The sequence below is a fragment of the Acomys russatus genome, chromosome 8 (genome assembly GCF_903995435.1).
Source record: "Acomys russatus chromosome 8, mAcoRus1.1, whole genome shotgun sequence".
Classification (NCBI taxonomy): Eukaryota; Metazoa; Chordata; class Mammalia; order Rodentia; family Muridae; genus Acomys; species Acomys russatus.
In genome coordinates this window covers 74,443,223-74,456,192 of record NC_067144.1, presented here as the reverse complement: position 1 = coordinate 74,456,192, position 12,970 = coordinate 74,443,223, and the positions used below count along the sequence as shown (strand labels likewise).

At 48.3% G+C, this 12,970-nt stretch overlaps 1 protein-coding gene across 1 annotated transcript; it reads left to right on the top strand.

Moving 5' to 3' along the window:
* The first annotated feature begins 458 nt into the window (after nucleotides 1-458).
* On the top strand, nucleotides 459-11,877 carry Psmg1 (proteasome assembly chaperone 1). Its single transcript, XM_051150301.1, has 7 exons — nucleotides 459-639; nucleotides 1,948-2,054; nucleotides 3,518-3,669; nucleotides 4,190-4,252; nucleotides 7,597-7,795; nucleotides 9,564-9,700; nucleotides 11,678-11,877. The coding sequence occupies exons 1-7, from the start codon at nucleotides 500-502 to the stop codon at nucleotides 11,750-11,752; spliced, it is 873 nt and encodes a 290-aa protein (XP_051006258.1). The 5' UTR covers nucleotides 459-499; the 3' UTR covers nucleotides 11,753-11,877.
* Nucleotides 11,878-12,970: the final 1,093 nt, after the last annotated feature.

Below are 12,970 nucleotides of genomic sequence, written 5' to 3'. Positions count from 1 at the left end.
GGCTTCCGACTTTAGATTTTAAAGAGTCTCTCTCTCTCTCTCTGATCCTCAAGTATTTACATACTTTGGTAACATTTTATCTAAAGGCAAGGAAGGTAATGCCCCCAGTTTCTTCACTAGTGAATCTAGAATGCGCTATTTCTCACAGAGGTTAGGTTACCAGTTTCCCTTACCCTCTTGTGGGAGCAGTATTTGGCGGGGCCTTTTGTCTTTCAGCACACAAACGAAAATAGAAAGCATTGTCTATGAGTTACAATCGGCCAAGTTTTAAAAAGCGCCTAGCCTTGCATTTTCACTCATGTTATTTGGATCCGCTTGGCAATCATCAGCGCCGGGATTAACAGGGTGGAGGAAGGCCAGGAGGAGGACGGCTCGCTGCTGCGGACCGGAAGCTCGCGGGGCCTCCGCCCGGAAGGGCCGAGGGCGTGGCATTGCTCGGCCCGGGGGCGTGGCCGGAGGCAGGCGCGCAGGCGCAGTCGTTCCGCGGTGCCGTGGCGCCATGGCGGCCACGTTCTTCGGCGAGGTGGTGAAGGCGTCCTGCCGAGCTGGGACTGAGGAGGAGGAAGAGGAGGAGGAGGAGCAGAGCAGGCGGGACACGCCGGAGGACCGGGAGGTCCGGCGGCAGCTGGCGCGGAAGAGGTCAGGCTCCGGGAAGGCTTCCCCCGCCGCTCGGCCCGGCGAGCGCCCCGCGTTCACGCAGGGACACGGGCTCCCCGGGAACGCTTGCCCTCCGCCCTGCACTCTTAGAACTATTCCCAGACACACAGAGATCAGGTCACGCCGCCTCTAGGAATTTCCAGTTGTGACTCCCCACACCTCTTCCTAAGCGTGCATATCCGTCTTGTGTGTGTGTGTGTGTGTGTGTGTGTGTGTGTGTGTGTGTGTGTGTATGTGTGTGTATGAAGTTGGGTGTCCTGTGGCTTTCCCACCTTCTTTTTGGGAAGTCTCTCACTGAACCCAGAACCCACCGTTTCTGCCTCTCTGGCTGGCCCCAGCCACTGGGATTCTTGCTTTCCTAGTACCATCACTCCTAGCTTTCAGGTGGGCTCTGGGATCAGAACCTGTGCCATCATGCCTGCGTTGACACCTTAGCACTGCCCCTGCCCCAAGTGTGCTAATGACATTTTCAACATCACACCAGTCAAATTCACCTAGACTATTTGAGATGATACTTTTCAGAGACCCTTGGCAGTTCGTTTCATTTTACTCCTCCTCAGAGCCCTGGCTTGACTGATGGTGTCCTGCAGTCATTTCATGTGCACACCCCTCGCCTACTTTTGCCCATAACCAAATGTTTGAACATTTGCTTGGAGTCTCTCAGTGACACTCAGTGTTCCGCCTTTTGCAGGCAGGAGTGTTTGAAACACTTTAGTCTTTTTTTGCATTCTGTCTACATCACATGGTTGCTGGCAGGGGTGTGTCGGGTCAGTATGAAGCTTGTTGGCTGCAGTTTTCCTCATTGCTTGAGTCTGCTGTGTTTTATAAAAAGGAAGCGTGTATTTTGCCCAGTCATAAGGGCAGGAAGGACACTGACTCTGACCCACCACCATCCCCCCTGTTATTTATACCTTGTATCACCCACCCAGTATCCATCCATCCACGTGTATGTAACCACGTCTGTTAACTGTCTATAGAAATAGGGCCAGGCGTGGTGGCGCACGCCTTTAATCCCAGCACTCAGGAGGCAGAGGCAGAGGCAGGTGGATTACTGTGAGTTCAAGGCCAGCCTGGTCTACAAAGTGAGTCCAGGACAACCAAGGATACACAGAGAAACCCTGGCTTGAAAAACCAAAAATAAATAAATAAATAGCATGTCTGTCCACCGTCCATGTCATCGGTCTGTCCTACATCCATCTCTATATAGACTCTTACCTGTCATCTCTCTCTTACAGGGTGATAGCGGCTGTAGTGACATTTGTTTATCTCTGCTTTGTCTCTTGCTGTTAGGGAGGTGCGGCTTCTCCACAGACAGACAAAAACCTCCCTGGAGGCTGCACTGCTAGCAAAGCACCCTTGCTCCAAGTTCATAATTGCAGTAGGAAGTAACGCGACAGGTAAGTGTCAGCGCCTGGACTTGACATTCCACTGAGAGAATGGGCTTGGTCACCTTAAAAAGGTCACGACAGGTACTGGCCATGTCGCTCAGGTGATAGAGTGCCTGCCTGTTACACACAAGACCCTGGGTTTGATCCTGGTGCCATATGACCTGGGCATGGTATAGACTGAGCACTCAGGAGGCAGAGGCAGCAGACAGGGGCATGCAGAAGTTCTTGCACTCCCATGCATGAAACCCTGTCTCAAAAAGTCACAATAGTTTTATTTCAAGTAAGGTAGATTGCCTGCTCTTTCCATCTTTGTAATAAACATTAAAAAAAAAAAAAAAGAAACTTAAAGGAAATATGCGTAGCTTCAGAATTACAGCTCAAGGCCCTATTTTCCAGTTTATTGTGGTGTCCAGGAGTCTAGCAATAATTGCAAATATTTTAGAATACTTTAGTTCTAAGGTCTTTGCATGCATTTATTGATCTGATAGGTTCAATGTGGATCAGTGTGAGTTTAGTTGGAGTATACATGGAGACCTTTATAGTTTCAGTGTGTTTGAGGGCTCTCTAGTTAAGGGCCTTTGCCCTGTACGTTAGCTCTTCGTAGAGATTGTGTAAGCAGTAGTTAACTGTTCACGCCTATGTGAAGGTCTGCTGGCCTCGTGGCTTTAGAAGAGTGCTGTGCCGCGACACTGCAAAGTCTGTGGACAGGCCTGCCTTTCCAGTCCCCAGTACGCTGTGACACTGCAAAGTCTGTGGACAGGCCTGCCTTTCCAGTCCCTACTTGTCTTTCACTCCTTGGCCTCAGACATTCTTTGCTCCAAATTAGATGGTCTTTAAGTGTTTTTTCTTTTAATTTTTGTTTTATTTTATGTGCATTGGTGTGAGAGTGTCAGATCTGGAGTTACGAGCAGTTGTGAGCTGCCATGTGGGTGCTGGGAATTGAACCTGGATTGTTTGGAAGAAACAGTGCTCTTAACCACTGAGCCATCACTCCAGCCCTACCTTCCCCCTCCCCCATTTTTTTTTTTTTTTTTTTAGATTTTAAAAAGAAATTTAAGCCAGATATGGTGGCAGACTTCTTTAATCCCAGCACTCGGGAGGCAGAGGCAGGTGGGTCTCCATGAGTTCGAGGCCAGCCTGGACTGCAGAGCGAGAGTTCCAGGACAGCCAGAGCTACATAGAGAAACCCTGTCTTGAAAAACAAAACAAAAAACAACAATTTAATTATGTGTGTGTGTCTCTGTGTAAGTTTGCCCAAGAGTACAGCTCTCCTAGCGCTGGGACTACAGAGAGTTGTGAGTCATCAGGGGCAGGTGCCGGGAGCCGCAGCAAGAGTCATGCTCAGTCCGAACTGCTGAGCGACTCTCCAGGCCCTGCTGAGAGGGTCTCGAGTGACCAGTCCTGCTCTAAGCTCTGGGGTAGCTGAGTTTGCATAGCCAGACACTGATTTATATGAACATTTTTTCCCACAGCGTTTTTGTCATCATTTGTTATGAATTCTGGAGTCTGGGAAGAAGTCGGTTGTGCTAAGCTCTGGAATGAATGGTGCCGAACTACAGACACTGTCCATCCGTCTCCTGCAGATGCTTTCTGTGTGTTTTATCAACTGAAATCAGATCCCTCGGTATGGGAGACTTGACTTTATGGTCTTAAAACACAGTCATTTAGGCACGAGTCCGATGGTAAGCCCTAAAGGTTCTCACAGGCCCCGGCTCTCCTCGGCTGTTCAGCGTATTTAGGGTCTAATGGTCTAAGCTTTAGGCCTAACTTAGCTGTTAGAATCAGCAATATGAGAAAGCAGCTGCGCTCTCTTCTGTTGCTGTGGCAGATGCTAAGTGGTCGGCTTACAGAGAGAAAAGGTTGGTTTTGGCCAGTTCTGAACTTTCAGTGCCCGGCAGGGGCAGCCTCTTCGCTTGCTGGGCTTGAGGTGGGGGTGCTTCACTGCTGCAGTGTGCAGAGACAAGGCGGGAGCAGAGAGGGAAGGGAGAGGTGACGGGGCAGCCTCTCTCACGGACACAGTGCTGATGGCCTGATTTCAGCTCCGTAGGGCCGGTCGCTGGTTTTATTCATGTGGTGCTGGTATGAGGACAGAGTCATGTGGTGTGTCTGGGCTTTCCCTGAGAACTCTTGAATTCTCCTTTCAGGTGGTTCTTTGTCAGTGCAGCTGCTACATTGCTGAGGATCAGCAGTTCCAGTGGCTGGAAAAGGTAAGACAGTTGGAGTGTGTGCTGTTCTTAGAGGCTGGGGGTCTTGTCATTTAGACCTTTGCAGTCAAATATTAGACAAAAGCTGTTTGTTTCCTTAAGAAAACATTGTACGAATTATGTTATAGAGTATTTAAAACGGAAAAAAAAAGGATGTGTTTAGCCAGGTGATGATGGTGCGCACCTTTAAGTCCAGCTCTTAGGAGTCAGAGGCACGCAGATCTCTGAGTTCAAGGCCAGCCTGGTCTACAGAGTGAGTTCCAGGACAGCCAGGACTGTTACACAGAGAAACTGTGTCTTCAAAAACAAAAATGGGCTAGAGAGATGGCTCAGAGGTTAAGAGCTTTGGCTGTTCTTCCAAAGGTCCTGAGTTTAATTCTACATGGTCCCAACAACCACATGGTGACTCAAAACCATCTACAATGAGATCTGGTGCCCTTTTCTGATCTGAAGGCACACATGCGGGCAGAACACTGTATAATAAATAAATCTTTAAAAACAAGCAAGCAAACAAAAGCTTGTTTAAAGTGAGCAGCCTAGTAAGATGCTGGGCATTGTGCTCTGGCTCTGCAGTGTGATGAGGAGGCACCTAGGGGAGGGGAGGAAAGGGTGAATCTGCCATGCCCACCACCACGTCCACCACACTCCCAGGTAACACAAGTCCCTGTTTTGGAAAACTATAATTTACATATTGAATGTGCTTTCTCTAGAATGTTTGAGACTAGAAATGCTTTGTATTTCATATTTTTTAAGTCTTAGAATGTTTGCATGTACAGACTGACATGTTTCAGATAAAAGACTCAATTTTAAACTTACATTCATGGTTTATATATAGCATAAACTAATTTTATAGCATTTTAAATTTGTGAAGTAAAGTTTCATGGTATGAGATTTTCCACTTGGCTTGTCCTCCGGCAGACCAAAGGTTTGAATTTTGGTGGTATGGCCTTTTTTTTTTTTTTTTTTTTTTTTTTTTTTAAGACAGGGTTTCTCTGTGTAGCCTTTGCTGTCCTGGACTCACTTTGTAGACCAGGCTGGCCTTGAACTCACAGAGATCCACCTGCCTCTGCCTCCCCCTGTGCTGGGGTTACAGGTGTGCACCACTGCATGTGGCTAATTTTACTTTTAAGTTATGCAAGATGATGGTTATATAAAAATAATATCCTTGTACTATGGGAAAAACACATTTGAGACTTGGGATATAAAATTAGGCATTTTAAAATAAAATATGCTTTATGTATCTGAGTGTTTTGTCTGCATGTGTGCATATGTACCATGTGTGTGCCTGGTGTCCTCCGAGGTCAGAAGGGCATCTCATCCCCTGGAACTGTAGTCTCTGGTGCTTGTGAGTTGCCATCAAGGTCCTGGGAGCCAAACCCAGGTCCTCTGCAGAGCAGCAAGTACTCCAACCTCTGAGCCATCTCTCCAGTGCTCAGATTACACATTTAAAGCAAAGTACTTCTTTTTATATTTTTTTTTAATTTTATTTTATTTGGGCTTTTTTGAGAGTCTTGCTTGTTAGCTCAGGCTGGCCTTGAACTTAAAATTCTTCTGCTTCAACTCCTCTGTGCTGAGATTATAGGCATCTGCTGCCATGTGAGGTTAAAGCAGAGTTTTGTTCCCCGCTCCCCTACCCCCACCCCATACAGGGTTTCTCTGTGTAGCCCTGCTTGTACTGGAGCTTGTTCTCTGGACTCACGCCACCACCACTGCGACAGCAGAGTTTTTAAGTCAGTGTTGTTCCCCTTAGGCAGTGTTAGCGACAGCCAGATTCTCATAATGGCAGTTGTCAAGTGCTGTGGGTTCAGACCAGACTATTACAGGGAGGAAGCTAAATTAATGCTGTTTTCTTTCTCAAATGGACGTACCCAGTAACGAGCTTGCAAGCGGTAGTGTTTTTAGTATTTATTTACAAGCTATGCTGTAGTTAAATTAATTGTATAACTCATTTATGATTCCCTGATAGAAAACTTGTGGTTTTCCTATTATTTTTAGCATTGGCCATTTTTTTATTTCATAAGATATTTTAAACTAGTCAGACATGGTGGCACACATAGTCACTTTTTTGTTGTTGTGAAAAAATACATCAACAAAAAGAAGAGGAGAAAGGGGTTAATTTGGCTACACTTCCAGAGGCACAGTGTCTGTCCCGGTGGAGAACAAGAGGCCGCAGACAGTGGTGACCGAGGCAGGAGGCTGGCTGATCACATTGTTATCCACAGCAGGAAGGAAGGAGGGCGGGAACAGGGTGGGGGATGCTCCCAGGGACATGCTTCCCACAGCAAGGCTGCATCTCCCAATAGCCCTGCAAGTGAAGACCAAGCGTGCACATCATGAAGCTGTGAGCCCATCGCTCACTTAAACCACAGCTCCTGTAAGTTCAGCACTTGAGAGGCCAATGTAAGGGCGTGAACTCGAGGCCAGCATAAGCTACATAAGAGACACTGCCTCAGCAAACAGTCAGACAGATGAGCACAGAGGGAAAAAACAAAACAATTTCAGCAAATATAGTATCTAAAAATCCTTTCTTTTAGGGCTGGAGCGATGGCTCAGAGGTTAAGAGCACTGGCTGCTCTTCCAGAGGTCCTGAGTTCAATTCCCAGCAACCACATGGTGGCTCACAACCATCTATAACTGTACTCCGTTGGGATCTGATGCCCTCTTCTGGTGTGCAAATGTACAGACAGACAAAACACTCATATACATAAGGTACATAATTAAATAAATCTTTAAAAATAATAGCCAGGTGCATGCCTTTCATCCTCCCTAAGCACTTGGGAACCAGAGACAGGAGGAGCTCTGTGAGTTTGAGGCCAGCCTGGGTCTACAAAGCCAGTTCTAGGACAGCCAGGACTGTTAAGAGAAACCCTGTCTTGAAAGACCAAAAAACAAACAAAAATTCTTTAAAGAAAAAAGTTGTTGCTTTCACTGTTTTTTTTTTTTTTTTTTTGCCATGAATTTAAGTGAAAGGGGTAAGGGTCCTTGGGGAGCTGTCAGGTCACAGCTGCTGTAGGACTTTGACATTCGGTGTGACTGACGTCCTGGGTGGGAGGTGAGAGGAGGATGTGCGCCTGTGAGTCTGCTCAGGGCGGCAGACACGGGCTTTTGTTGTTTGGATCCATGAGTGGTGTGCTAGTGCATCACATGGACTCTGGACTCTGCCTTCCTCAGTTCAGAGACCAGAAAATGGCTTGGAAGATTGCTTACCTAGGCCTCAGGGCCATGGTCCCAGGTAGCCAAGCCTGCAGGCTGAGGCCAAGGCGGAGGCTGAGGGGTGGGTCGCTAGAGGCTAGGGTGGCTCATGGTGAGGAGAACCTAGGTCTGACATAAAGTCCGTGCTCTCTCAGGTTTTTGGCTCCCGACCCAGGAAGACCATGCGGGTGACAGTTCTCACATGCCGGCACATCACAGAGTATAAAACCTCCGAGGCCACCTGCAGCCTACCATCTCCTTTCCTGAGAGCCCTGAAAACGCAGAGATTCAAAGATCCCACCTGCTGCCCACTGCTGGAACAGCCAAACATTGTGCATGACCTGCCTGCAGCAGGTGGGACTCAAAGTCACACCTCCACACTCTGTCACAGGCTTTATCGATGACCACTGCTTCTGCTAGTGACATTTCCTGCACGGTCGTCAGCGGCCTTGGACGTCAGTTCACTGCTGTTGGTTCTTTGTGTCTGTATTTGCATGTGTGGTCCGATACTCACTTTAATGTTAGAATTCCCTGAGTTGCAGCTGTGACAGCAGCTTAGCTTCTTTGCTGCTTTTCTGTTTTGGATTCTGCAATATCAGAGTGGAGCCCAGTGTTAGATGTAAATTGTTTGTGTGTGAAACTTGGCAGTTTTAATTATTGAAGTAGAAAGTTTTAGATGTTGAAGCTCGGTTGCTACTCTAACGTTTTTATCATGCCTCTTAAGTGTGAGTTTCTCCTGCTATGACAAAATACCCAGCAGCAGTGGCTCATGGGAGGAGGGCTGTTCCGGCCTACAGTCGAAGGGGACACAGTCCACCATGGGAGGAGGGCTGTTCTGGCCTACCGTCGAAGGGGACACAGTCCGCTATGGGAGGAGGGCTGTTCTGGCCTACCGTCGAAGGGGACACAGTCCGCTATGGGAGGAGGGCTGTTCTGGCCTACAGTCGAAGGGGACACGGTCTGCCATGGTGGGGAAGGCTGTTCTGGCCTACTGTCGAAGGGGACATGGTCCACCATGGTGGGAAGGCCACTGGCCTCATTGCATCCTTTGTCAGGAAGAACAGTAAGATGAGTGCTGGGCTGCTGCCTCTCCCCTTTTGTTTTATTTATTTTATAGGTATGAGTGCTCTATCCACATGTACGCTTGCATGCTGGATGAGGGCATCAGATCCCTGTATAGATGGTTGTCAGCCACCATGGGGTTGCTGGGAATTGAACTCAGGACCTCTTGAAGAGAGAGGACAGTGCTCTTAACCTCTGAGTCATCTCTCCAGCCCTCCCTCTGCCCTTTTGAAAGTGGGTTGTCCGGGTGGACACTACTAACTCCACACTACTGTTCACACATGTTATGTCAGAATAGACTTTCGTTTGTTTTCAGTGGTTTGTATTTCATAGTGTGTGCTTGTTTTTGTCAAATGCATTTTTAAGCATAATGCTTTGTCTTTTGTGTTACAGTATGCATTATTTTATGTTCTTCTTTGCCTTTGTAAAGAGGACAATATTCTAACACTTCAGTTCTTAAATTTTTAACAGGATGTTCAGAAAATGCAGCATACAGGTAATATTTACAAAACATTATTAAGAAGAGAGTTGGCCTTGAAAGAAGACACCCGGCTGGAGAGGTGGCTCAGAGGTTAAGAGCACTGTCTGCTCTTGCAGAGGTCATGAGTTCAATTCCCAGCAACCACATGGTGGCTCACAACCATCTATAATGTGATCTGATTCCCTCCTCTGGCCTGCAGGTGTACATGCAGGCAGAGCTCTGTATACATAATAATAAATAAATAAATCTTAAAAAAAAAAAAAAAGAAAGAAGACACCCGTAATTGGGTCAACATGGCAGTAGTTGCAGAAAGTTGACTTTTTCACAACAGCTTGTATTATTTAAAAGTGTTTAACTTGAAACCATGTCATAGAGCCGGGTGGTGGTGGCGCACGCCTTTAGTTTCAGAGCTCCGGGAGGCAGAGGCAGGTGGGTCTCTGAGTTCAAGGCCAACTTGGTCTACAGAATGAGTTCCAGGACAGCCAAGGCTACATACAGAGAGAAACCCTGTCTCGAAAAACAAAACAACAAAAACAAATCTGTCCCAGAAAACAAGCATTTTCCTCTGTGTGTTCCTAGTTCTGAGCTACTGTCAAGTGTGGAAAGTGCCCGCGGTTCTCTACCTGTGCTACACTGATGTGCTGAAGCTGGACCTCGTCAGCGTGGAAGCGTTTAAGCCTGTGCTCTGCTCCAGCAGCTTGAGATGCTTGGTGAAGGTACGGCTGCAGCGCTCTGCTGAGAACCAACCCGCTTGCTGCGCCGCCCTGAGGGACGGGAAATGCTGTGGGGCAACCTAACCCTGAGCAGTACGGCCAAGCTTGCCAGTGAGGCGCGTGGGACACGGCGGGTTCTGTGATGTGGTGGCTGCTTCTGTCCTGTGTGTAGATTAATGTACTGCAGTGATATCCCACATGGCCTTGTGGGTAGATGGCGTTGCTTGAGAAGTTGCTGCAACTAATTAATTTGGGAATTTATAATTTATTTTTTATTTATGTGTGTGCCTGTGAGAGTTTATGTGCCGCACAGGCGTGCTCATGCCTGCCAGAGCCTCTGGGGCCACTGGTGTGGGTGCTCGGAAATAAGCCCAGGTCCTCCGCAGAACAGCGCCTGCTGTAAACTGCTAAGCCATTTCCTTATCCTTGAGTTATTCCAAATCTAGTGGGCTTGTGTGGCCACCCAGCTGCCTTCTCCCATTGGCTTAGAGCTGTGTCCCTGATGGCAGACAAGGGCTGTTTGTTTCCGCTGTGGGTAGAGTTCTTAATAAATACCTGGGCTGGTTTGAGATCACTTGGCACGTGGACTTGAAATAAGCTTCTAGCTTAAATTGCTTTCAGCATGGCCAGTGTGTGCCCTAAGGGACACGGGTTGGGAGGACAGCCAGCTTGTGGCAGGGCAGACAGCTTGTGGCAGGACAGACAGATGGCTTGTGGCAGGGCAGATGACTTGTGGCAGGACAGACGGCCACTCTGGAGAGTGGTTTCCTTTGTCTGAGTTAGCGGTCCACTGTGCTGCCCACGCTGGCCTCACCCAGGTGTCGGCATTAGAGGTGTGTGTCACCTTGCCCTGTTGAGTACTGTTCTCTTTTTTAAACAAATAGTTAATTTAGTGTGTGGAGGAGCACAGAGGGTATGTGTGTGTGTGTGTGTTGGGGGAGGAGTGTGAGGTGTAGGTCAACAGTGGTGGCTTTTGTCTTCCTCACCTTGTTCTCTGAGCTCCAGAGCTGGTGGACTTGGCCAGGCTGCCAGGCCCAGGAGTCCTCAGCACTGGGGCTACGGGTGCTTGGCAGTGTGCTGGCTTTTACATAGGCTCTGGGGTCTCACCTCAGGTCAGTCAAGCACTGTCTCCCTGCCTCAGCGCCAGCGTCTTCAGGGCTAGAGACAGTAAGTAGGTCAGCTGCTGCGTGGTTTATGGCTGTGAGCAGGACACATCTTGAGACCCTACTCTGTGGTCCTCACCTGGAGGCTCCTGACAGGAGGAGGTGCTGCTGGCTAGTGATGGCGGCACATGCTGGGAAGTATAGAGTGACTTGCTTTGAGGGAACAAGAAGTCACCCCCAAGAAAGGCGCCTAAGAAAGCGTTAGTGTAGCTTACTTAAGAGGGTAGTGATGCCAGTGGGGACAAGTGGGCAGAGGCAGTGTGCCGGATGTGAGGGAACATGGTGTGCTAAAGGTCCGTAAGGTTGGAGCGGTTTCGGGCTTTGAGTTTTGAGGCTTTGGGCAAGGGAATGTGTTCCAGTTTGGTTTCTGTTGCTGTCATAAAATATTCTGACCAAGAGCATCTTTGGGAAGAAAGGATTTACTTGGCTTATGCTTCTGGGTCACTGTCCATCACTGAGGGAAATTGGGGCAGAGACAGTGGAGGTGTGCTGGTGCTTGCTTCACTAACAGACTTATGCTCAGTTATCTTCCTTATGCAGCCCAGGAGCACCTGCCCAGGGAATGGTGCTGCCCACAGTGGGCTGGGCCTTCCTCCACCAATGATCAGTCAGGGCCGGCCCCTCAGGCAGGCCACCTCCACTGAAACTTCCTCTCAGCTGACTAAGGTGTGTCAAGCTGGCCAGACCTTGGGTCTCTGAACCATGTGACTGAACCAGGTGAAGGGCAGCTCCTGCTCGGTGCGGTTCTCCTCCGTTTTGAGTGTGTGTGAATGTGGGGATTGAGTATATTCAGTGACAGACTTTTTTCTCTTCCCAGAACATTCCTGAAAGCACAGAAATACTGAAGAAATTGATGAGCACAAGTGAGATTCAAAGCAACATTTACACATGACCCCAAGGTCACTGGTGAGCCAGGGCCACGGCCTCCTGGCCCAGGCCAGTCACTACTGTTTTGTACTTTATTCTGGGTTGTGGATGTTTTGAGGGTGGTAAATACAATAAAAACTTAAAAATTAATTGTAACTTTATTTTCTTCTTAATGATGACTTGTTTACAACTGAAATATTAATGACCCAGTCATTTTTTTTTTAATCCCCTATAAAGTGGAGCCATTGTTTGGTCATTTCTTTCTCTAAATCTTTTTTTTAAAACTTTATTTTTATTTTATGTATAGGAGTGTTTGCCTGTGTGGTTGTCTGTGGGCTGTGTGTGTACGGTGTCCACAGAGGCCAGGAGAGGTCGTGAGCCACTATGTTGGTGCTGGAATGAAACCCTATCTTCTGCAAGGGCGGCCAGTGATGGGCGGCTGAGCCCTCTCTCCAGCCCTACCCTTCTTTTCTTCCACAGGCAGTAGACGTTTCTGAAAAGCTCCAGACATCAACAGGTGGTGTCCAATTGGAAAGTATAGTTAAGTCCAAAAACATTTCAGCACACGAGGAGGTTGTTGTTGGGTAGGAAAGGTTCTGGACATCTGTAAGAGCTGTAGGTTTTGGTTGTTCTGTGGATACAAATTGGTGCTGAATTAACAAGGACATACTTACTCAAAGTGAAACAGAGAAACATGTGTCCCCTCCTCAGTCAGTGCAGCTGACAGACATGTCCCCTCTTCAGTCAGTGCAGCTACTGATGTGTCCCCTCCTCAGCCAGTGCAGCTACTGATGTGTCCCCTCCTCAGCCAGTGCAGCTACTGATGTGTCCCCTCCTCAGTCACTGCAGCTACAGATGTGTCCCCTCCTCAGCCAGTGCAGCTGACAGGTGTGTCCCCTCAGGCTGACTTTGCCAGGGTTGCTAACAAGGTAGGAGCATCTCTAGCTCTGCAGCACCTGGTTTTGGTGCTGCAGTGTGGGTTACAAACCCAGAGGAGCTGCGCTGCTTCAGTGGGCACAAGCTGAGCAGCACTGCTGGAGCTTCACGGCGGCCCGTGTGGGCGAGCTGCTTCTCTTGTCCCCGCGGTTCTCAGACGGCTGCTTCTCTCCTGTCCCCACAGATCTCAGTTTTGGAGTCTTTATATAGATGTTTCCATGTGTCATTTATTTCCAGACTCAGGCCGGTTACTCTTCTTAGTAGTAGTTGGACGTGAGCTAAAGGCTTCCTTTGCATGTTGGGTTTG